General features: G+C 43.0%; 1 protein-coding gene and 1 long non-coding RNA gene across 4 annotated transcripts in view; one reads left to right on the top strand and one right to left on the bottom strand.

Annotated features, from left to right (window-relative positions):
• ARID1A (AT-rich interaction domain 1A) overlaps window positions 1-26206 on the bottom strand; it is a 69660-nt gene that overhangs the window by 33345 nt on the left and 10109 nt on the right. For all 3 annotated transcript variants that reach the window (XM_025925832.2, XM_086716128.1, XM_086716129.1), the window contains exons 2-4: window positions 10547-10759; window positions 8740-9192; window positions 7428-7544 (exon numbers count right to left, since the gene is read on the bottom strand). In XM_025925832.2, coding sequence (XP_025781617.2) covers window positions 7428-7544; window positions 8740-9192; window positions 10547-10759 — 783 coding nt within the window. The remainder of the gene's footprint in view (window positions 1-7427; window positions 7545-8739; window positions 9193-10546; window positions 10760-26206) is intronic.
• On the top strand, window positions 16448-16947 carry LOC147577860 (uncharacterized). Its single transcript, XR_015254558.1, has 2 exons — window positions 16448-16537; window positions 16758-16947. It is a non-coding gene; the product is annotated as an uncharacterized LOC147577860 (long non-coding RNA).

Below are 26206 nucleotides of genomic sequence, written 5' to 3'. Positions count from 1 at the left end.
TTTCCTCCAGCCCTCAGAAACCAGGTCCTCTCCACACCTAAAAAGGATCCCAATAACCTGCTTCATGACAGATCCCACTTTATATTCCTTGAAATATAAATTCGATGTGGACCATTCCCCCTTGCCTTTGGCTTCCATAAATATGACACAATCCTGGTCCTACTCAGAGCTCACCAGCTATCTGCTGGGCGCTTCTACCAGATGACTGCAGGCATTGTCCAGGGCTCCATCTGACTCCTCTCTCCGTAAGCCATGGGCTGGGAGGCCTCCTTCAGGCCACAGTTTAACTGTTAATCACTATACACACAGCTCTCCAATTCTATCTAGTCTCAGCTCTTTCCCAAGTTGCAGTCTCCTCTCTCCAACTAGCAACTCAGCATATGTTTTTGTCTTGTTTTTTAAGTAGGCTCCACACCCAACGTGGAGCTTGAATTCACCATCCTGAGATCAAGAGTAGGATGCTCTGGGTGCCTGGGTGGCTCAGTTGGCTAAGTGTCCGACTCTTGGGTTTCAGCTCAGGTCATGATCTCATAGTTTCATGGGTTCAAGCCCCATGCCAGGGTCTGCACTGACAGTGCGGAGCCTGCTTGGGATTCTCTGTCTCCCTCTCTCTCTCTCTCTGCCCCTCCCCCAACTCACACTGTCTCTCTCAAAATAAATAACTTAAAAAAGAAAAAAAAAAAAGAGTAGGATACTCTATCAACTGAGTCAGACAGGCACCCATAAGTATTTTTTTTTTAAGTTTCACTATATGGAACTTAACTTCTCCCCCAAAATGAGTTTTCCTTTTAACTTTTCCGTCAACGAGATCTTTCTCCGCACACCCTTCAAGATCATTAAATTTTCTACCCAGTAGAAGCCACTTTCTCTCTCAGATCTATACATTTTTTCCTGCATACCTCATAAATGGGACTACTTGGCTATGCAAATGAGACAAAGGGGTACAACTCCACGCCTCTCACCAGAATTTTTTCAACAGTTTAACTGCTGCCCTTGCTTCCAGACTCTCCCCTTTTCAAACCACACTATACACGAATGGATTACTTTTTATAACATTAGTTTTATCACGTTACTGCTCTAATTCCATATCTAGTCTGCAGGCCTGTAAGATCAAATCCAAATGGCTTACTTGGCCCACCAGGGTCCTAATCCCTTTAATCTAGCTTTCCTTCCTGTTACTGTCCACCCCCTGGAAGCTGGATCCTGACCAACCCCCTAATATCATCTATACTATACCCCACCCCCACCTGGCCTCTGCTCAGGCTATACTTTTCTTTTTTAACCACCCAAGTATCTCCATATCTAGGTCATTCTAAACTTCTGCCATGATGTCTTCCCTCAACTATGTAGACATAAATGACCACTGACTTAACCAAACTTGGCAGTATCCATTATGACATTCAGGTATACATTCTTCTACCTGTTTTACTAATGAAACAGAGAAGGATCCTTGAGGGTAGCAACCATGTCATATTCAGAATCACAGGCTGCCTCAGAAGTCATCAAAGTCTAACCCTTGTCTAATGCCTGTCTGCCTTCTATAGAATGCCCACAGCAAACAGTGTGCTAGCTTTTACTCCAGGGACAGGAAACTTACACACTTTTTTTTTTTTTTTTTTTTTTTTAATATTCTCATCCTCCAGATCACAAAAGAACTTGAATGTCACACTTGGCCTTAAACCTACAGGCAACAGGTAGCCAGAGGCTTTTAAAGCAGTAATGTTAACTTGCCAGATTTGACTTTTTAAGATGATTGCAATGAGGACAGACTTGGAAGGAAAAGAAGTAGAACAGCTGGGAGTCTGGGGGGAAGACACTAGGTGAGAAGTAACAGGGGACTTAAAAAAAAAAAAAAAAAAAGGCAATGGGTAGGACGGGGGAAACCAGAGCCAAAAGCCATTTCTGAGGTAGACTGGGATTTGGTGGCCAACTTCTAGAAGGGCTTCAGTGACGAGTGCCATAGAGCGGAGAACTCCCAGGGTGGTGTTGGCAGTGCAAGGGCTGCCCTACCCCAGGAATAGACTGCACTGAGCCCACAACTGTGGGCAGACTATTTCTCCCAAGTCTCTTTTCTCTCCACCTTTTTCAAGTCACAGCCTTCCCTCCAGATCACCAAGAGTCAAACTACAGTTTAAGTCACCACTATTATTCAAGTTACCATTGTGGCTTCCTAGTCTTCTGATTTTTTTCTTCCCCTTTCGAAGGGCTACCTAAGCTCACTATTATTCAAGTATGGTTTTTAGAACTCTAGCACCACCTGAGAGCTTGCTAGAAATGCAAACTGTTAGGTCCCACTCTACACCCAGAATCTCTGGGTAGAGGTCAGTAATCTGTGTTTTAATTAATCTCCAGATGATTCTTAGTGCATGCTAAAGTTTGAGAAGCACTGATCTAGCTAACCTTTCTAGATCTGGATTTTCAATTCTATATCTATTTTCCACCGCTGAATGGAAATTGTATTCCAAGTAAAATTTCAAGACTAAAATGTAAATTTACAAATGTGCCTCAGTAAGAAAAAAAACTGGGAAGCATTCTCTAGGGAAACCACATACACTTGAATGAATCACTTAAACAGAAGCTTTTATTTATTTATTTATTTTTTTAAGTTTTTATTTATTTTTGAGACAGAGACAGAGCATGAGCAGGGAAGGGGCAGAGAGAGAGGGAGACACAGAATCTGAAGCAAGCTCCAGGCTCTGAGCTGTCAGCACAGAGCCCGACGTGGGGCTTGAACTCAGACTGCGAGATCATGACCTGAGCCGAAGTCGGACGCTCAACCGACTGAGCCACCCAGGTACCCCAAACAGAAGCTTTTAAAGCTGCAACTCCTAGCCATTCCCAGAAATGATTATAATCAAAAGTCAGATACCAATTTTGAGACGAGACCCTTAAAGATTTTGCCCCAAACTAAAGAAACCCCAAACACACCCATTTTGTTTGCTTGTTCACCCATCCCTTACAAGAACCTTCTTCTCTTTTTTTAAATGTTTATTTATTTTTCAGAGAGAGAGAGAAAAAAAAAAAAAAACAAACAAACAGCGGGGGAGGGGCAAAGAGAAAGAGGGAGACACAGAATCTGAATCAGGCTCCAGGCTCTGAGTTGTCAGCACAGAGCCTAATGTGGGGCTCAAAACCATGAACCGTGAGATCATGCCCTGAGCCAAAGTCGGATGCTTAACCAACTGAGCCACCCAGGCACCCCAAGAACCTTCTTACCATAAGGTGAAGTAGTTGCTATTTTACAAGACAGATGACAAACCCTAACCCCACTTCTTCCTAAGGCCACTGTCAGGAAGCACAAATAAATTAATCCATCCTCTACCATGGAGTTTGGGCTTTCCTGTAACAGGTTGTGATACCTGCCTTGCCCTAGTAGTGAAAACAACAATCTTATAATATGGTCAAGCTGTCCCCTGTCAGACATACACTTTGTGAATGAACAATGTAATAGATGCTGCTCAGTGGAGCCTACTTTATGCCAGGCACTAGGATGCCAAGGAACAAGACAGTCAGCCCTCATGAGTTTGTGTTAAATAAGTAACACTTATTTAAATTTGAAATTACACTTGAGAAAGATACTGACGAAAAAACATGGGTGCTAAGACAGTCTATTTTAGCAAAGGAACCTGACACAGTTTGGATTAGTGGATTTCTACCAGGGCTGCAAATCACAGTCACCTGGGACAGCCTCTAACCACAGCAAAGCCCAAGCCCCACCCCCCGCCAAACAATTCAGAACTCTGAACCCTGGCCACTGGATTTTAAAGATCGTTTGTTCCCCAGGCATTTCTGACATGCAGCCAAGGTAGAGAACCACTGGTCTGGGGCATCATGTGATAGATATTAGGGGTAGATAGGTCATTAACACAGTGCCTGCCCTCCAGAAGCTTACCATCAAGTGGAAAAGACCCAAGTAAGTAGAGGTATCAGCAAATTGCTCTAGTGACATGAAGGAAAGAAACCTCAGATATTGGATAGTGTTTCCCTTGGTACAAGGATGGGGAAGTGATCTCAGAGAGCTATATAACGTGCTTTTACCTATGTCAGCAAGGTTTGCTTGCTAACGATGGGTCCTCAGGCTGAATCATTCTTTGTATCTTTTAATTTTTTTTAGTGTTTATTTATTTTTGAAAGACAGACAGCCAGACAGTGAGCAGGGAAGGGTCAGAGAAAGGGAGACACAGAATCGGAAGCAGGCTCCAGGCTCTGAGCTGTCAGCACAGAGCTTGGTGTGGGGCTCAAACTCACAAAACTGCGAGATCATGACCTGAGCTGAAGTTGGACACTTAACCGACTGAGCCACCCAGGAGCCCCTCTTTGTATCTTTAATAGGTCTTAAATATTGCAGAGTTGTTTTATTTATTTATTTATTTATTTATTTATTTATTTATTTATTTAGCATTTATTCATTTTTGAGAGACAGAAACAGAGCGTGAGTGGAGGAGGGGCAGAGAGAGAGGGAGACACAGAAGGCTCTGAGCTGTCAGCACGGAGCCCAATGCGGGGCTCAAACTCGTGAACCGCAAGATCATGACCTGAGCCAAGGTCAGACACTTAACCGACTGAGCCACCCAGGTGCCCCTGTTTTTTGTTTTTTAAATAAAAACTGACTTCAGTCCGTGAGGGCATCGCAGAAGTTATTTAAGCTGAGTTTTGACACTTGATTAGGAAGGAGTTTTCTGAGGAAATAATCTTAAATATGTAGTCTGAAATATGAACAAGAATTAGGAGGAAATGTGTATTAGGCAAGGGAAGGGTCTGTGCAAAGGTCCAGAAGCAGAAAAAAGCATGGGGCCTTATAAAAACTGAGAGGAAGTCGACAGCAAGGCAAAGAGCAAAAAAGGATGAAACAGAAGTTCTCAAAGTGCCATCCCTGATCTAGCAGCATCAAGTGATTTGTTAGAAATGCAAGGTCTCAGGCCTCATTCCAGATCTAAATCAGAAGCAGGGGGCAGCCTATGTAATATTAAGGATTTTGGATTTTATTCTAAGATTAATGAAAAATAACTGAGAGGTTTTAAATAGAGGGATAACATAATCAGGATAACAGCAGCTAAATGGTCTGGCATTAATAGCTGAGCAAAAACTCCTCAAAATCTAATTTTTGTAATAATCAGGATCAGAAACCATAATGAGTCTTTAAATCAAGGGTCACAATCATAATGCTTTTAAGGCTAAGTGGGTAAGGTGAATGAGCGAAGAGGGTGATGTGGAAAACTGGAAAGGCTACCCTCCAGTCAGCTGCTAGCTACTGTTCTGGAGCCACACACAAAGAGGTGCCCCCTAGACATCTGCTGAGTGAAGGAATACACTGGGAAACCTAGGGATCCCTGACACAACCGCTTAAGAAAAGAGAGGGCCCCTTCTAGGGAATCCCAACTTCTCCTTTCTTCAGATGTGACGGTTTCCCAGCCTGGCTAGGCAAATCTGGCATCAAACCAAAATTTCAAAGAATAACCACCTTTTGTTTCTTAGTCCAAGTAGCAGAGGGATAAAAAGCAATTCAACAAACAAGATGCCAATAACCCAGCCAGCTCACCTCCCACATAGAGCTTCTACCACAGAGCAAATGACCCATTTGGATGAATCTATAGTAGAAGCCTGAGCTTGGGAATGCTGCTTGTGATAGGCTGCCCAGGAACAATCCTCCCCTGGGCCCACAAAGCTGCCAGCACCCTCCCTTCAGCAGGTCAAATCAGAAGCTCTGGCTCAAGGCTCTCGACCGTTAGAAGACATGCAACATGTTTGTATGCGAGGCTTCCCAGGACTAAAAAACAACAAATACAGTTCTGTTGAAAGCTTACTAGGAGCAAGCAGAAACTTTTTGACGGGGAGCAACTTAAAGCACCGGCAAAAACCCACTGATTTGGTTTCTTGCCACAGTAGCACCTCACCAAGATTTACCTACAGACCACAGATGATGAGGGAGTGGTTACACATTTCTGACTGAATCAGGTTAAAAAACACGTTCCAGTGAGGTTCAGGATGCAGAAAAGGATTGCGACAGACGTTTGTGAAAAGGGAACAAAAAGGGACTGCCTTATTCAGACACATCCTCACCCAGTTCCTCAACTGAGAAAGTCAAGGGTCTCAGACTCCCATCTGACAGTGGCTACTTGTCCTGGCCTGGGATGCCTGCACAGCAGGTACCCAGGGACTCCGCAGATCTTGCCCTACTCAGGTCATGGCTCAGAGATCTTCAGGGGAAGCCTGAGAGGCTTCATGATGAACAGAGTTCCTGCTTCCTACCTCTTTCTTAAAGATCCAGAAACCATTTTCTCCCAAGTCAGAATAACTGAAGAGACAGGCTTCAAATCTGAGTAGAATCAAAATTTCAAAAGACTTTTATCTAGATACATGTGGCTGAATTCCTATTTACTAATAACTGAAGCACGATTTGCCATGGAGGGTTTGATACCTACTGTCTTAACTAGATTTCAGAGCAGCCCATTTTATTCCTGTGCCCAGATTAATTTTCAGAGTCTGACTGACTTGCCTACATATAGCACCAGAGCTAAGATCTGGGGCAAATGTTCCCAGAACCAGTCTACTGTTAACTAGTTGGTGCCATCTCTCAGGTATCATGTAGAGTCTCTATGCCCTCAGAAGTGACGATGATCGTATCTGACATTTATGTAGGGTCAGATATTCATAAGCACTCTATTTTAACTTATCTCACGTTAGTAACCACCCCACAAAGTGGGTACTTTAAGGTTCATTTTACAGATGCAAAAACTAAGACGTGGCAAGGTTAAGTGACTTGCCCAAGGCTACAGTTAGTGGCAGAGTCAAAAGGTAGACTGAGTAACAATGGCTCCACAGCCCAAGCTCTTCATCAGCAGACTGTACTGCTGTTCTCAGGATACAGTCGGTCCATCCATAAACACCAATCAAGCATCTGGGCACCAAGCACTTGACTAGACAAAAGCACCTATTCACACAAAACAACCAGAAAAACTACTTTTACTCAGTCTATGCTCAATGCAATAATCTATGCTGAATGCACCCCCAGATCATACTTCCTAGCTAAACACTGAAACAAAAACCTAAAAATTAAGCCCTGAAAAGTAAGGTGAAAACATCCCTGAGACTTCTCTCCCCTTTGGTGGAGAGCACATAGTGCTTCCAACATCTTCATCATCTCTGTCCCTCACCTGGCCCATGCCGCAGAGTCCAAGATTTAAAAAACAAAACCCCAAACCAAAAAAACTCTAAATAGAGATCACAAACTTATTCTCCAGGCAGGGAGCCAAAACAGACATTCCACAAGGTCAGTCCATAAATTCCTATTTAGAATTTTCAACCTGAATTCAAGGAATAGCTCATTGTTTATTTAGGTCATACCACCAAAACACCCAACCAGAAACCAGTTTTCTTTGCTTTCCTCTCTGCCCCAACATCTTTTAGAGGTTGGCAAGAATACTCACAGGCAAGCTTGAGGGTCTTGACTGAAGACTCAAGTTCATATCTTCTTGCCCTCCCTTACTGGAGGTCATTGAGGGGGCTGAGGATGCCTGAGACCCAAATGAATCTTGAGATAACTCCTAAAATAAGAAAACAAAAGCTGTGAAGGCCTGGTACTGATAAACCAGGCAAGCTTGCTTCATGGTTAATGGGCTATGGGGCCGTCTCACAGAGGGCCAGTGAGAACAAGAAACTGCCCAATTGCCCGCAATATTATCTGAAGGCAGAAAAATACAAGGTGTGGCTCTTAAGACACATGTCAAGGAGCACCAGGTGATGTACGGAATTGATGAATCGCTATAATATACACTTGAAACTAATAGAACACTGTGAACTAATTGGAATTAAAAAAATAAAGTTGTTGGTTGGATTAAAAAAAAAAAGGACTTGTCAAAATGGATGTAAGACTCTTTCTGAATGGCACTGCTGACCATTTATCACCACAGAGTGTTGTTTCTTCGAGTTAAATGTTGAAGTATGGCTAACTATAATTTTATGTATCAAGGAATGAGACTAATTAAAAAAAAAAATCCCTCTGCATTAAAATAAGTCCTGCTTCCTTCAAAGACATTGCCTTAGGGTGAGATATTCATTCCAATAATGCTACCAATGCACAGAATCTTTAGTGGATCTGTCACCACTCGGTCATTTCTTCTCTTTTTTGCTTTTTAAAGAATAAAACCCAAATTGTTATTTTTAAGCTTTATCACCTACCTTGTTCACAGACATGACTACAAATGAATGTTAGCTATTTCCTAAAATCAAATCCACCTTCAACAAATGAAAGGACTCGCCACCATGGAGAATATTCTAAGCTATGTGATGTCAGCTCTGATGGCAGTTTCAAATGAAGGGGTCCGAAATACCTTGAGCAATAGCAGAATGTAATGGCAGTTGGAATGAATGTACAGTACAGCCTTCCAAAGCAACTGTATTTAAAAAGACCAAACTCACTTAGATGTTCAAGTTCTGAATGCTAGTATAAAAAAACAAAAACAAAAACAAAAACAGTCCTGTTATCTTTAATTTCTTATCCGTCTATGCAACTTTCCATTGCCCTATTTCTTCATCAGTAAGGAAAGGTACAGGTTTTTATGCAGTTAAGGTTATGCCTTTATTAGTTCAATCAATCCAGTTAGCATGTTTACCCAGAGTTTAATTGGTTTTTAAGTGCACATTTGAGAACCAATTTGTATGGCAAAGTTCTCGGGACAACCAATCCCCGAGTTGCCTGTAGTCACATGTAGGGAAGGGTGAAAGGCAGAGGTGCCTTACCTGCGGTGGAGGGAAGCGCTGCTGGGAATAGGCAGTTTGCTGGGACTGCTGAGACTGGGGCTGAGGGTATGCAGCCTGCTGGGAGAGCGTCGAGGAGGCTGGCTGCTGAGGTTGCTGCTGCTGGTAGGGAGACTGTGCCTGTGGCTGTGAGTAGGGGGGCTGGCTCTGGGGGTGCTGCTGCGTCGTGGATTGCTGGGAGGGGTATGGAGTCGGGGACTGCTGATGTGGAGGCTGGGATGGCTGCTGGGAATAGGGAGGCTGAGAAGACGGGAGCTGTGGCGGCTGAGACTGCGGCTGCTGCTGATAGGAAGGCTGGGCGTGAGGGTTCTGGGATGGTGGCTGCTGGGAGTAGGGTGGCTGCTGCTGCTGGGGGTGAGGACTTTGCTGGTTGTAATATGGAGTCTGGCCCTGTTGACCATACCCACTGGGGCCTTGTTGTCCATAAGGAGGAATCTGTAGGAAAGGAAAGGATACTTTTAGCACAGACTCTTCTGGATGAAGAAAGGTATTCTGTCAGAAGCTACGCCCTAAGGATGGGTATAGAAAGCAGGCAAGCCAAGCCTCCCACTTAGAAGGCCCATGGTTTCTCCTACCATCCCTCTCTCAACTGAGCCAGGAAGGACAGCCAAGCTGGGTTACTAGTTGGTTTGTTTACAAGTAGAATGCATTCATCCACAGAAAATTTACACTATTTAATATTTGAACAACTTACAAGAGTTCAAGAGCAGCTGTTTTTACCAATGAACCTACTCTTTTTATCATGGCCTAGACTGTTTTTGTAAGTGCTAGGAATCTGCACCCTAGCCACAACGAATAGTCAACAGCAGCCTGGCTCAGCCAACTGAAAACTGGGTTTGGTAACCCAGACAGTGTGCAAATCTCTAAGCTACTCGGTCTCTCTTTTTCATTTAGTCTTCATTCAAAAAATATCTGAAAGCCTACCTGTTTACTTGTACGAGGCATGATTCTAGGCACTGGGGATATATTTGGTAAGCAAGCAAAACCAAAAAACAACAAAAAACAACCAACCTAATAATATCTACCCATCTTTTCCTCCGTTTGCTCATTGGAAAAAAAATCCAAACAAAAGAAAACAAAATAAAACAAACAACAAAAAACCCCAAAGTGACAGTATCCTATTTTCTATATTTAAGAGCATACTTTAAAGTCTTAGAAGTAAAGTTAGGTTTTATATTCTGTCCATCACCATTTTCAGTATGAGTATTACTCAAATATAAATGATAGAAAATGCTGTCAAAACAAAAAAATGACAATAAAAAGATAATGGTGCAGATGGCCAGACAAGAGGAGATGAGGGAAATCTTAGCATTTCTAACAGCACTGTTAGCATCGTTATGGTTCGGTCTTCCCCTTCTCTTCTATTCCCAGTCCCTCCTAACCATTCATTTTGAATCAGCTATATGCTGAAGGCCTTGGGAAACGTGAAGGGTCTTTTCCATCCCCAGGGCTCAGGGCATGAGGGGCTTTTCTTGGTAGCTGTGGATAGGTGCCTAGCTGCTGCCTTTCTTCCCCCCTTCCCAGAGATCACTAGTCAGTGAATACAAGCAGGCCAGCCAGGTCAAAGAACACAGATCTGTACAGCCTGTGGCCAGGGAGTTTTCCTTCAAGCACACAGGGGATGGTACCCATAACCTTGGCCTTGTAAGCAGCCTACCGGAGCCAACTGAGTTAGTTGGTCTATCCTCCTTTCAAGAGATTTAGATGCCAGAGACACATTCTGATTCTATAACTCAAGACCAGATCATGGACAGCAACAAGGGTTAAGGTAACTGGAGTCACCATCTACCTGCTGTGCATAAGAGAGGCCGCCCATGGTACTCTGCGCCCGGCCCTGCATGGCCATCGGGTACCGCTGCGGGGTCTGGGACCCATATGGCTGCCCTGGGTACCCATGTCCTTGCTGCGGTCCTGATGAAGGTCCCTGTTGTTGCGAGTATGGGTTAGTCCCGCCATATGGCTGAGGTCTCATCTTGCCCATCTGATCCATTGGACTGGATGGCTACAAAATAAAAAGCATTTCATTAACCTGAAGCTTTGATAGCCCCTGGCCAATATGAACATAAACCCAAGCGTATAGGTCTGTATGCCACATAGAAAAACAGTTACTGTGAAAAAACAATGGTACAGACCCAGTAACCCGTGGGCAAGTCACTTAACCTTCCTCAGAACCTTGATTTTATCATTTGCAAAATGAAAATACCACCATGAAAACATCTTGTATAAGTGTGGTACTACTTGAGATCCAAGGGAAAAACCATGTATAGAGCAATGAATATATGTACTCTATGATGTAGAAAACCAGAACAAAGGCCCTGCAAGCTGGGAGAGGACATTGCTGCTATATCTTGTTCAACACCACCAAAACTAATGCTTCAATACTGTGGTTGGGAATTCAAATACATAAGCATCTAGATGTTTCCATTCTTTAAATAGTAGAATCCCTTTTCTGCATATCTGTAGACCGTTCATACTATGCCACAAGCACTTAAATTTATGCTTTCTTCCAAATGGGTAACGTGGCTAAGTTACAGTTGTTGAGAGCCTTGGGCATCTCAACTGAACAGTTCATCTCCTTTAATATTCAAGAGTTTGAATGTGTAAGAAGGATTATAACTTTTGTCTCTTTAAAGGACAAGGCATAGAGGTATACTAATAATGGAAACTCAAAGTACAATTCACAAGTATTTGGCTATATGTATAGCTTTCCTTCAGCTCTTTGAGTGACAAGTTCAATCAGCTCATTCACTTTCTGACATAACTCTACCCTACTGGAGCTACATAGGATAGAGCCCCGCATATTTCCCAGCCAGAGATGCCTACCCATATCGATGTGGGCATGGGGGGTGGGGTAGAGGGAGTGTCTCTAAACACCTTAAATAGATACACCCAAGTTGAGAAGTAGGCTTGGACCAGACACAAAACTTGGAAACTAAATTTTAATTTGGGAATGGGCAGTAGATATTAATACCCTGGACCTGAAGATCATTAGCTCTCAAATTAAGAAGGAGTTCAGTAGTTCTCAAACTTTAGCCTGCATCAAAATCAGCTAGAGGGCTTGTTAGAACACAGACTGATGAGACCCACACACCTGGGGTATCTGACTCTGCAGGTTCAGGGTTGGGCCTTGCATACATGATCTGTAACAGTTCCCCAGTGATGTTGATGCTGCTGGTCCAGGAGCCACACTTAAGAACTTTAGATTATATCTAGGGTCCCCCTTCCTGTTCCATTATTCTGTAGTTAGTAAATTATTCTGTAATTTAAGGTGTGTAAGACCTTAAAACAACAACAAAACCCCTCTAAGGGGAGGGAGGCACATTCAGATAACTGGTTCTCTGTACATATCTTTCTTGGGGGGCAGAGTACTACATAATTATTTTATAATAGAGGGAAAGTCGAGCTATCATGAGGAAAATGGATAAGACAAAAAGCTACAGAAATATTCTTCTAAATACCAAGAGGAAAAAAGCTGAGGCAAAATTCTCTTAGGCTACAGCAAAATCTCAGCTAAAAAGGTTAGCAATGATGATGGGAGCACCCTTCAAGTTTCTAAACTACAGTGAATCACAATAAAACTGTATCCCAAATTACTACTACATGTCAACATTATTAAAGTGTTGTTTCAATCATCCTACATAAACCATTTTTGTTTAAGTCCTGCCTCTGTGTCAGAAGCTCTAAGAAAGCTCTCAGTCATTAATTTTGGAGCTACACAGATTCTTTTGGGGCTTTTTAGGAAATTCAGATTTAACAACAATTGGACTAGTGAGTAATAAATGGCATGTGGCCTTCCCCAGATACACCTGGCAGTGAAGCCAAAACACCACCAGTCCTCCCCATACAGAGCTCAGGGGCTTACGCAGCTAAGTTATGCCACATATAACGACCAGATCCTCATCTCATCCCAAACTGCAGCTGCTCTCCATGTGTCTCCCAGGTGACACCCTCTTCCCAGGTGAAGAGACTACATTTACTGAACAGGGAGACCAGCCCACTCTGGGTATCTCTGTCAGTCCAGGTCTCCCCACAACACAAGAGGGACAGTCATTACCATGGTTACTATGGAGCTTCTAGAGCAGCAGCTATCAACCAGGGCTACCGATCAGAATTTTCTGTGAATTTCACAAATGGAATCTCTAGGGAGAGACGCAGGCACTATACAGTCTGCAAGGGCTTGGGCCCACCCACCCCCTCCACCCCTTAAGATCCTTGGATGATTCAGATGTGTACTACTGAGATCTAGACACACTGTCCGATCAAATTTTCTGTGACAGGTGACTATTAAGTACTTGAAATATAGCTAGTGTGACTGAAGAACTCGATTATTTTTATTTACTTTTAATTAAATTCATATAACCACATGTGGCTAGTGACTATCATATTGGACTCCACAGTTCTAGAGCAATGCCCACAAATCATTTTCATCTTTCCCTGTCCAACAATAGCTACAAACTCCCTGTCTACATCCTGGACACTATCGCATAGAAAGAGCAAAGAATGTAGTACATCTACAGACTTGGGTTCAAATCCTAACTCTACCACTGTCTGACCTTGAACACAAGCCCATCTAAACAGTGACTTTTTCATCTAAAACGCACACAACACACTACACACAGTGCCTGGTATTTAAATGCCCAATAAATAGTAGCCATTATCAATAATGATAAATAGTGCTTCTGCCTGGCTCCAAAGCCCTGCACAATGTGCTCCAGTTCTACACATTTTTTCATCCTCACCCCAAAATTCCCCACACAGATACAAGCCCGGCTCCACGCAATGGTACCCTGCCCTGCCCTCCTGTCCACAATGGACTCCACTAGCAGAAACCCAACCCTTCAACATGAAGCCACTTCCCATTCTTTAGCACAGTCTGATCTGTCACGTTTCTAAACATCCTATGGCAAATTCCGTCAGAATCCTAAGATATGGCACTTAGTTGTCTAATTAACTGACTGCATCTCTCAAGACTACGTTGTAGGAAGCCAGAGATCGGGTGTTTTACCTTCAGAGCCGTCCCCCACCCTGCCCCACCACCACAGACCCCAAGTGCAGAGTTAGGGCAGTATAATTTCACTGTGCCAGGCTGCCCTACTGTAAGAAGTAGGCAGGGGCTACTCTGGGGACAAAGTCCAGATCAAACCCTCGAACCGTAGGGTCAGGGGCATACCCTGAACCAGGTTATGACTTTGAGGGAAGAAAAAAAATGTGGATTGAACTGGAAGAAAAAAGAGGGCAGGGTAGAACAAACAGCTAAGGGGAAACAAGCATACTTCTGAGAAGAATCTTACGCGCCATCCTACACCAGAGAGGTCTTCAAAATTGCAAAGGCATCCCCAAACCCACTCCTTAAAAACAAAAGGCTAAAGGCCAGTTAGTTACCTTTTCCTCCCTCATATCTAGGGTCCTGCACCCCCAATGGAGGACACCTACTTAGCAGAGGCTAGTTAATAAGCATTTCAAGGATCTCTCCATCAACTTTAGGAAATCTTTGCAGTCCAAAAATAAATGCAAATCAAAGAAATTCTTATTCTAAAAATAAAACTAAGACATTTCCCTTTCCTGGACATCAGACTTCTGACCTCCTCTCTTCACCAAAGAGTTCTAATCAACAGAATATTCAGTTTAGCAAACTAAAATATATTCAGTTCAAACAATCTGATTACTCCGATCTCATGTCCAAGTTAAACATTTGCTCATATCAAAAGGGGAGGTAAGTCGGGACCTAACTCATACTTGTGACATTTAAAACCATTGTGAAAGATTTGTGATTTGCAGTTATAGATGAAATGCCATCTTCCAATCTCTCATAACAGAAAAGGGGCTTTAAATCATCACTAATCAGTTTTACTGGAAAAGAGCAATCTCAGGCCAGAAAAATCCCTACTACATGCAAGACAGAAAAGCCAGTATCAGCAGTCTGCAGACACCAAGAAAGAGGCAGGGGATGGGAAACACCAAATTCTGGCTGCAAAGAGCCAGAGATTCCACTCTGGGAATGATGGAGAGGAAATCCTTTCAATGGGAAACCACAGGAGTAGATTTTACTGTGATTACACTTCAAAAGCAAAGGCTCTGCCACAAAGACACATAATTGAGAGGAAAACGCTGCCCCCTTGATCAGGGAAGTCGGGCCTCTTGCTGTATATACTCTCCTGCATTCATAAAAACATAAAAATTTAAAAAGGGGGGAAAGAGGCATAAGAAAAAAAATCCACCTCCATCCACCACTTATCGCTTTCCAGATTACTGACAAACTGCCTGTCAAATAAAATGCATCAAAAGACACAGTTTAGGGGCATCAAAGCCAAGGAGGCCTAGTAGGCTAGACCTTCCTCTAGCAGGTTGTAGACTGTCCATTTGCATAGAGTCCCCCTATCCTAAGCAGAAAGAATTACATGCCCCTCCAGACCAGTGAGCTAACAGGATCCCTTACAACTTCTTATTGACCCCAAGGAAAGCCATAACAATCCTCAGGGTTGCTGGGATACAACAAACTGGACTTCAAATTCTCCAACTTCTGACCATGACCGATAGAGAAGAGAGCAGAGAAGCCCCCCGCCCTCCCCTGCCTCCTGTCAAACTTCCAGGCAGAAAGATACTATTCACCAAAATGTATCACACCATGTTGCAGTGGCACCAAGAAAGACAAACTCAATGTTCTTGAAGTGAAAGTCCGACTGAGCAAAGCTCCAGGCTTTGGTCTCAATCCAAAGACGCAGAAAGGACGTGACCAGGCAGCAACCGTAAGGAGCCAGATTTGGTATCCCAAGACTGGCAAGAACAAGAGGGGAGATGGATGGGCCGGGGCTGCGGAGACGGTGTCCATCAGAAAGCAGAAGTCTTGCCTCCCATTTGTTCTGTCATCCTAAATGCCAACTAGACGGGGCCAGTATAAACTTGGTGCCATACCCTGGAATTTGGACATTTAAATATTATTCCTTACTCCTTGTGTTTTCAATTCATTCCTGGCCAGATTTGTTGTATGACTTTTAATAATAACAATAAAAAAAAAAGCATCCCTGGCTCTTTAACCGAAAGAACCCCCTAATTGATTCCCACAGTAATTAACCTGCATTTTACCTCAGAGAGCGGTAGTTAAGGAAGTCGGCACTGCTATTTATAACTCATCTCAAATTGAGGGCAGACTGCCTAAAATCTAACACATCCCAGCTGTACTCCTGTTTGAACTGGGGCCAAGGGAATTTTTTAAAGCAATCTTGGCACCGAATGAATGACACCAACAGTATGAGAGCGCGAGCGGTTGTGTTGTGGTGACGTAGCACTGGAGGTGGAATGGGAGGGGGCCAGTGTACTGTGATCCCTCTCGTGCACGCCTGCTGCTCGCGAGTCCCAGTACAGTAAGCTGGGAACCGCCCACTGAGAGCCAAACACAGGAAAAGGCTTTTCCTGTGGAACGCCTTGAAGTGAGAAACACATGGCTAATCTGCATAAACGCGAAGCCACACCGCCCCTGCCAGGAAGGTTAGTGCTCGTAATCTCTGGCCATGAAGCTGGCTGCCTGGGAGGACTTGGACTGGCGCCTGATAACCCAGAAAGAGCCGAGAGAGAACAGATGGGTAAGGACCCCGGCAGAAAACAGCCCCGGGTCACGTGACTCGCCACATGGCCCCGCCAGCACAAACTATTGTCTGGCCGCGGAGCTCCCATACAAAGGCACCCGGCCTCAGCTTCCTGTGATTACAGGGACAGGCGGCAGCTGTTGATCCAGGGACCCTCCCCTGTTGAGGAGCATTCCAGGCGGGGACAAATATAAAAGGTAAGGACTCTCCCAACCAACGCTTTCAGCTTCCCGCGAGCTCCACGTGGCTCCACTGGGATCCTAGGGTGGACAGAATAGACTCCCCTAAAACGAACCACCCTTTTTACCCTGGTACACATTAGTTAACCAGAATAAGTCATTCTCATGGTGTCCCCCTCCCCAGCCACACACATCTGTATCCAAAGCCGCCTCATCCTTTTCTTACTTACTCTTCCAGTATTTCGTGGCTTTGAAAATTGTTCAAAAACCCTTACTCCAACTGAAGAGAAACTGCCCAGAAATCTGTTTAGTTCTATCCCCAGACTCTGCCTCCTAAAATAAAGAGACTTCCTTCATTTGGGTTTGCGTTTAAACAGGTTTCCTTACTGTTTATGTGACCTAGGACAATAAAACATTCCTTAACTTCCTATTGGCCTCACCAGAGTCATTAAGATTTTCTGAAGCTAAATTGAAGTTGATGATAGGATAAGAAAAATATCTCATCAGACATACCAACACCTGACCCCGGAAATCAAACCCACTCAGCCCAAGATTCTTATTATCCTTCTTAATCTCAGAATCATACCCCAAATTTTCTACTTTACAAGAGATGGGAAACAATTCATTCTAGTTCTAGTTCATTCACATTCTAAACAAACTGGTCATCTGCCTATGGTGAGAGACAAATTACCAACATCTACCACTCTGAAGAGACAGGTTTAAAAACCAAATCTTTTCAAATTCCACAAGTGTCCAAGTTGAATATAAATTAAAAACCCAGGGGTGCCTGGGTGGCTCAGTCGGTTGAGCATTTGACTTTGGCTCAGGTCATGATCTCAGTTCATGAGTTCGAGCCCCGCGTCGGGGTCTGTGCTGACAGCTCAGAGCCTGGACCCTCCTTCGGGTTCTGTGTCTCCCTCTCTCTCTGCCTCTCCCTCGTTCATGCTCTGTCTCTCTCTGTCTCAAAAATAAACATTAAAAACAATTTTTTTTTAAATCCAAACTCAATGAAAATCAACCCTATTCTGTTTACAGAAACAATTCTATTTTTTAAAATGTTTGTTTATTTTTGAGAGAGAGAAACAGAGCATGAGCAAGGGAGGGGCACAGAGAGATGGGGACACAAAATCTGAAGCAGGCTCCAGGCCCTGAGCTGTCAGCACAGAGCCTGATGCAGGGCTGGAACCCACAAACAGCGAGATCATGACCTGAGCCGAAGTTGGCCACTCAACCAACTGAACCATCAAAGCGCCCCTGTTTACAGAAACAATTCTAGAAGATTAGGGCATGTTCCTCTTTGCAGACTAAGTAAGAACTCATTTCAAAGACATCACTTGAAGCACCAGCCTGACCAAACCCCTAAGAGGGGCTGCAACCAGACATCAGACTTGACCTTCCAACCCATACCTGTCTCTAAAGTGATAGAGAACAAGGTGCCTCTCTCCCTGGCTCAGAGAAATTCAGGCTACTGTGCTCCATCCTTCCAGATCAGATGAACAGAGAACGCTAACTAAGGGTAGGAAAAAAAAAAGAGAGACCAAAGGGGTAAGAGTCATTGAATCATCTAGCAAAACTCAAACAGATTATGAGAGCCAACTGTAATAACCACCTCACAGCTGTCCACCCAAAAGAGACATGCCAGAAAAACCACAACCAGGTGGCTGGTATTTTCTTTATTTCTTCCTGGGTTCCAGAAAGAGTCCTTCAAATAATGCAGCTACAGCACCAAACTAATGAACTTATTAACAAATGATCAAGGCTTTCTCATCCAGAACACTTTCAATTAGCCACCTTTCACACAGAAAATGCTCTTCTGTAAATGACAAAGATCACTTTTTTGAAAGACCAAACTTAGCTAACGAATCTCTCCCATTTCCAACGACTTACAAAAGCCTCTGAGAAAACCATACAACTTCCTTTTTTTTTTTTTTTTAATTTGAGGGAGAGAGAAAGAGAGAGAGAATCCCAAACAGGCTTCACACCCATTGTGGAGCCCGATGCATGGGGCTCCATCCCACGACCGCTGGGATCATGACCTGAGCCAAAATCAAGAGTTGGACACTTAACTGACTGTGCCACCCAGGTGCCTCAAAACACTAGAAACCATACAACTTCTTGAGAAAGAATTCCTCTTTAGGTGCTGCTTCAATCCCAGGGCTCTAAAAACAGTAAGGCCTCAAGAAGATGATTAAACAGGAACTGAAATGCCATCTGACAAAATTAAACATCCCCTTCTATACAATATTTTAATCTTAAGAGTAAGGCAGCAGCACAACATGGTGAGGAGTACTAAGCTGAGAGGACACCTGGGTCCCCATCCCAGTTCTCTGACTGACTCCCTGGGGTGAGCTGGGGGTGGGGAGGGGCAAGGCACTAACCGGGTTGTACCTTAACTTCCTCAGCAACACAATGGAATCCTGCCCTCCAGATTCTGAATCAGCAGCTCTGGGACAGGGCCAAGAATCGCCTCAGGAGATTCTCACGTCCAGTCTAGGAGCATTTGGGCTACATGCCCTCTTTCCCAAACTCCTCCCATCTCTAGCACCAAGTGACTCTAGAACGCAGATGCACATGTCCAATTTCCTTAGCCAAGAAAGGGTCTGAAGAGGGCAGTGCCTGGCCAACAGAGAAACAATCAGGAATGCACCTCAGATTCCCAGATTCCCAAATAAGCAGCATTCTCAGTCAAAGCCAAGCTTTCCTAAATTCCTATACCCGGTCCCTGGATTATCTTGTTCACCTGAACACGTATCACTAACGTACTATATACTTATCTTGTTCATCATCTGTATTCTAGACTAGAATATAAGCTCCAGGAAGGTAAAGATTTGTGTGTAAAACAAACTTTCCTACTTTAAAAGTAGGAAAACTGTCGAAGAGAAAGTGAAATTCTAGAGGCCTTGCAATTCCTAACCTTGTTCGTGCAGAGGAAATGCTTTGGCCCTGGGTGGCCAGTCCCACATAATGGTTAAGAGCTCTGCCCCTGCAATGCCTTCAACTTCTCTGTCTCAGTTTCTGCAACAACAGAATAGAGACAATAGTAGTAGCACCCTCAGCAATGAATGAATGAGTTGATACATTAAAACAAAACACTGTTCCTCAAACCAGCAGGATATGCTCTGGCCTCACTATCTCTCCACCAGGTACTCTTTCTTCAGGTATTAGTCTAGCTCTCTTTCACATCAAATAACACTTTAATCTGGTCTTCCCTGGTGAACCCATCTAAAATTTCAATCCTGCACACCTCTTATACCTGGTCCATGACAAATCTTTCTCCTGAGCATGTATCACTAGAACACTCTATGGTTTACTATTTATCTTGCTTAATGTTTATATCCTAGACTAGAATATATAAGCTAGTGGGTGGGTATGTGTCTAGAAGAACTAGAGGTGGATGTGTGTTTAATTGACTGCTATATCCTCTAACACCCAAAATGTTAGCTATTATCATCCTACACAAGTCCCAAATTTCTAGAAACGAAGCTTAGCAACCAGAACACATAAGGTCTGGTCCCCATGCATTCCAGACCAGAAACCCAAAGTGGTCAATTAGAGGTTAACTAACAATCAAATAAATTAAGGTTATGCTTTTTAAAACAGAGAAAAAAGTATAGGCTTTGACAAGTCACCTCCCTTGGCACCAGAACCATCTGTAAAACGGGGATTAAAACCTAACAAAGATACGAGACAGCTGAAGTGATTAGGTATGTGAAATGCTCGTTAAAGTACCAGTTCATAAACTATACATACAACAGACATTACTTCCCTCTCTCTACCCTCAATAAGAGGAAGAGCAGAATGGGTTGAAGGCAAAGTTTCAAAGTAAATGCTTAAGAATCAAGAACACACAAGTCAGACATCAAAAGGATTGAGTCCAGTTTTCAAGCTCCATCTACTTTCAGTCTGTTCTCCCAAAGGAATTTGTTCAGTAGCTCCTCCCAAGAATCCTGACAGTAAATAAAGCCCAATAGTTTTCAACCAGGACAGTACTAAATCCCTGAGAAGTGTTTGGAAATAAATGTATCAAAGTGCCTTTTTTTGGTTATCATATCAACTCTGTGGTGCTACTGGCATTTATTACCTGGGGAGCAGGATGCCAAATGTCCTGCAATGCATCTCCACACAAAGAAGAGCCTCGATGAGAAACAATGGACTCTAGCCCATTACAAGTCCAATCTTAGATGGAGAATTTCCTGTAACACTTGACCCTGGAGCAGTGAAGGGAAAGGGAATCAGAACTGGCCAGTACCCATCCCAAGAGCCCAACATTACAAAGTCACCCAGTAGCCACGGTAATCATAAATAGAAATTTACTTTTAAAAATGGTTGGAAGATAATTTACTGAATGAATGTGGTACTTCTCCTCCAGTGCACTTATTACAATTTAATTATGGTTATTTGTGATTATTTACTTACATCTTTCCCCACTAGAAAGTACTCCATGGAGGCAGAAATTATGAATCCCATGTTCACAACACAGTGACTGATACATTGTAGAAGCTCGGGAAGTATTTGTTGAGTTACTGTAAGCAATTGGCAAAAGGAAGGTAGGCACTCACAGGTTTTCCAAAAAAAAGTTCTGCCACTAAGATTTATTACACTGGCAAGTCCCAACTATCGTATGCTTCAAAGTCAGTAACAGGACTGGGTAATTAAGTGAGCCAAAAAAAATGTTATTATCCCCAAAACTGAGAAACAGGGAATATGATCAAAGTCTAGGAAATCTTGATGGTGTGCAAGAAAGATCAGCTGGGATACTGCATCCCAGTAAATGCCCAATAATTAAAAACAATGGGCAGATCTTGCTACCCACATAAGGTGGGATGGATTGACACCAGGAAAAGGTACTTTCTCCCACAAACCACCCTTTGGTGTTTCTAGGAGGGAAAGGACCTTGTGGATGGACCACAAGCCCAACTAAGTGGTGCAGTTTTTTAGACATTTTCTGCCCTGCTCATTTGTCATTTATCATTAAGTCATATGGTACACTTAAGGAATACACGGAGAGGCAAGGGTCATGTAACCTTACAGAGATTCACCCAGGAGGGTACACAGCAACTTATCTTTAAGTTTATTTATTTATTTGGGGGGGGGGTAGTGCGCACAAGCGGGAGAGGGGCAGAGAGGGAGAGAGAGAACCCCAAGCAGTCTCCACGCTGTCAGCACAGAGCCTGATGCAGGGCTTGATTCCACTAACCGTGACATCACGTCTTGAGCCGAAATCAAGAGTCAGCCCAGCCGACTGAGCCACCCCAGCAACTTTTCAATAAAGTTCAATAAAGATAACACTTCTAAATCACACCTACTTCTGACCTAGTTTCTAAAATACTCCTCCTTCTTCCATATTAAACTGCTTTGCAGATAACTGCTCAAAAACAAACAAAAAAAGGCAAAGGCAAAAACTGCTCCTAGTCATAAAACTTTAAGGCCTCATTTGCTTTCTCTTTAAAAAGCTCTCCTTTTCCCCACTCCTTTTATTTTATCTATAACTCCAAACTTGGACTGGTCTTGCATGGGTTATATAAAAAGATCCTAAATTTCTCTAAGTGCACAGTTCTACATCCTGCCAAAATTTCTCCTTCTGTACTATAAAAGGTGTCTGTGACACATCATTGAGCTGTAGGAACTTGATTTACATGCAGTCGGAGATTCCGTTTGTCATCAGTCCAATCAAGTCCTGTATTTCAGTAAAGACACTGAGAAGCAGCAGCAATGCCACTGTGTTTATTTAATTCCTAGTGCTGCCTTGGACCACTTTCCAAAAATGCCAGTCTCTCACCTGGTCCCCCTAAGTTCACTCTGAACTATAACAGGCACGATCAAGTAAGTTAAAGAATGGCCCAGGGCACAGCCAACCTTACTAAGATTATAGTGCCTCCAAATCCTCAGGCTTTTTTAAGGTCAACAATTCCCTGAATGAAAAGCCAAGAGTCCCGTAAATTGTCCAGTTCTTTTCAAAGCTCCAAAAGTACATTGGTACCAACCTTCTCTACACCACTGTTCACACAAATGTGTATAGGAGACCCTGGCTTCATCATTTATACTAGAAATACATTGGACCAGACCAATGTTACCAGCTGTCTTTTCTGAAGCTTATTTGTCTCTCCTCTTTATTTGTTATCTCTGGCCAGTATAATCAAATTGAGATGTGTACTTGGCATGCTAAGTTATGCAAATCTAGCTAAAATTTATCTCTTCCTCACCCCCTTACCCCCAAGTGTGTTTGGCTCATACACTTTTATTCAAGGCACACAGAATTTCCTTTTGGTGAATGTGTCTGGGTGGATGAACCCAGCTATCTCAATCTCATTTTATTTTAAACCAAAATACCATAATGAGACCACATATTGGTCACTTGAGGTTTTATGCAGGGGTTTTAAAGAAGCCGATTCAAAGCTGCGCTGGGAAAGCAGAGAATTCAAATCACAGACCAGAAAGAAAAACAAAAATGTTACAAATCTGTCATGTCCCAACACAACCCCAAAAACAGATCAAGGAGGGCTAAGAAACAGTCTCCAGACCAAGGCAATAAAGTGGGGAAAGAGAGCAGAAGAGGTAGAGATCATTTAGGAAAACTTCTGTTTGTTAGTTTATTAGATAAAGGCACTGGCTGCCGCTAGTTAGCCAGGCAACTCCAACAGAGGTACACAGATATCAGGAATTTTTACTAAAATGATGTTGATCTGAAAGTGGTGTAAGTTGCATCTCCAGTACTTTTAAAACATTTACGCAGCTCTGGTGTGGTAAAGTTACAGAGGCCTCCATGCGCTCTGTGTTCTGCTAACGGAGTTAGACACCAGAGGACAGAATGAAAAAGAGGAAAAAAAAGAACAGAGAAAATAAAGAAAGCTATAAGGCAGAGGGACGACAAAGTGAGTTTAAAACACACAAACACACACACAAAGAACATAAAACTCCCTACTGGAATTTTTGTCTGTGCATACAAATGTTAAATCCCAGATCAAACTGTCAGCATACTGCCTCCTGAAAGCCTCAGCCTTCATTGCAGCCGGGTCACAGTGATCTCAGCTTCAGTCCTCAGGCAGGAAGGAAAAGAGGCCTGGTACAAGGAAACTTGCTTGTATTGGGGATGATACAGAAACCACATCAGGTTTTCAGAAAGCACAGGTGTACCAGAACACGGGTTCTCCACTAGGTCTTTTGCATGGTTACTGTTTATTATCTGACCATTTCTCTAACTTCCATTTCTGGGTCAAGTACAATCATTATTTATTACATACAACTAGAGACAGGTCTTGGCTCAAATGTCCACCCCTTAGAGAGACATCATCTACTTCAACGATGGGTGATTTGTCAGGAGTTGACTTAATGGGTTTATTTGCTAGGACTTTAAGACAAGAGACACAAGGAAAGGAAAAATCACAGTACAACTGGCTAGCCACTGGGGCTCAGGTGAGAGAGGGAGGGAGGTCTTTGAGGATGACCTGAGAGACCAGCAGATCACTGAAGGTCCTGTTCTCAGATCACAAGCCATCATAAGCAGAAGGGACATCATGGTGTTCAATTAAAGCTTTCCAAACTGGCATCTACAAGAATCACTTTCTTAAGCAATTTACTTGGCTGGTCATACCTGGAGACCACAGGTCACCATCCTAAAATTATCTTTTCCACCTTCATCAAACAACCAGTACCACAGATTCAGATTATCCTCATGCTACATGTCACCAAAGAGCTAAGAGAAAGAGAAATGGAAGGCAGGGAGTCCCCAAGCCCTATAAAGAAAACAGACATTTTCTGTCACTAGAGTTTATCATTATTGCATAATAGAAGATCCATCTCAAAAGTATTTCCTTACTTCTCCCCCAACCCCAAGCACTTTTAACCTTTTCTGTATCCAGTAACTCTTTCACATCTTGGGAGAAACACATACATCTGAAATATTAGCCTATGGTGTAATCTGGAAGAAGCCCCTCGGGTCATTCTGATGGACTCTAGCCCAGTTGAGCATAGATGCATAAATCTGGTAGTTCCAACTTGGGCCTGCATCACAATGGCCTGGAGGGTTTGTTAAAACAAAGTTTTGGATTCAGTAGGTCTAGACGAGTATTTGCATTTCTAAACAGGGCCCAGGTAATGCTGAGGCTAATGGTTAGGGACCCCCCACTCCCCATCCCCTGGAGAACCACTGCACAAATCTGTCTCTCAAACTGACAACAGGTACTTAATAAAATTTGTTGGTTTTTTCTTTTAAGTATTAATATAACTTAGATGCAGCTAAAAACTATGGGATAGCTTTTTTTTTTTTTCAGTTTATTTATTTTGAAAGGGAGAGGGAGAAAAGGGCAGAGAAAGAGGGGGAGAGAGAATCGCAAGCAGGCTCCATGCTGTCAGAACAGAGCCCTACATGGGGCTTAATCTCCCGAACTGTGAGATCATGGACCTGAGCCGAAATCAAGAGTCAGACACTTAACCAACTAGCTTTTAATTCAGTGAAGATCAACAACAGTCTTTAACCACCAATACTATCCCCCTCTCAAGCAGGGGCCTCTACCAACCAGGAGTCATGTTCAAATTTTATTTGATAATAGTATTTTCACATATCTCATTAATATTTATTGAAGCCTGCAAGGTAGATACTTTTCCTCATTACACAGTTGAGGATACAGATTCAGAGAAGTGACTTGCCTAAAGTCACACAGCCTAAGGGAACTTTAAACCTTGGTTTTAGAGCTGACTCTACTAGGAAACTCTGTGTGAGGCACTTAATCTTTGTGTTCACTTTCCCCAAGTGGAAATTAAGACAATAATCTTTGCCTCTCCTGCAAGTGCTCCAAGTCATAGAAAGTAAAATCACTCTGCAAATATTTTTGTAATGCAAGTTACTCTCACTTAGATCAAAGTGAAGGAGTCTATTTTTGAGCCTCAATCCACCACCCACCCACCCCCAGCCCACCAACACTTTCAAAGACCCCTCCCGAAAAGAAAGTGGCCTGAGGACCAAATGCTGCCAACTCTTACACTGGGATCACATGGCCACTCATCAGAAACTTAAAAAAAATTCTAAATGGACAGAAATCTAGGCATAATGTAAAATTGTAACTTTTCAGTCTTTCACCCCATTTAAGAGGTCTGGGCCATTGCAAAAATAATGTCCCAAAAAGCCTTAGTGCTTAAAACATTTATTTTAGAGAAGCAAATTTAGTATTTTACGTTACAACTCTAGAGAATCAGACAAACCTTGATTCATATCAGAACTCTACCTTTTACTAGCATATTGCCCTAGGGCAAATTTCTCATTTTTACTGTTTCCTCATGTGTAAAGTAGGAGGAGTAACATTAGAAACCCACCTCACATGGTTTTGAAAATTAAATCAGTAAATTCATGGAGAGACCCAGCATAGAGCTTGCACATTGTAAGTGCTCAAATGCATGGTTGCTATCATTAATACTCACCCTCAACATGCCATCATTTGAAAATTTGGATCTCAGTGAGGCTTTCAGCCTATCCGTGGCCCAGGACACAGTTACGGATAAACTACCTATAGAATCGTTCCCGCAGTCCTTTATAATAGAATTATCTTTGGCAATCAGATTCCTAAACAGATAAATAGTTAGAAGTCTACCACTGTTGGACCAACCCAAGAACTCCACCACCTTCGTAACAGAGGAAAAAAGAGAGAAAGCCATCTGTATGCACCAGGCAAGGCACAGCAAGAAACAGCAATT

Source organism: Puma concolor, chromosome C1 (genome assembly GCF_028749965.1).
Source record: "Puma concolor isolate L17-30 chromosome C1, mPumCon1.1.hap2, whole genome shotgun sequence".
Taxonomy (NCBI): Eukaryota; Metazoa; Chordata; class Mammalia; order Carnivora; family Felidae; genus Puma; species Puma concolor.
Note: the sequence above shows the minus strand (reverse complement) of the source record. Positions and strands in the feature narration are given on the sequence as shown.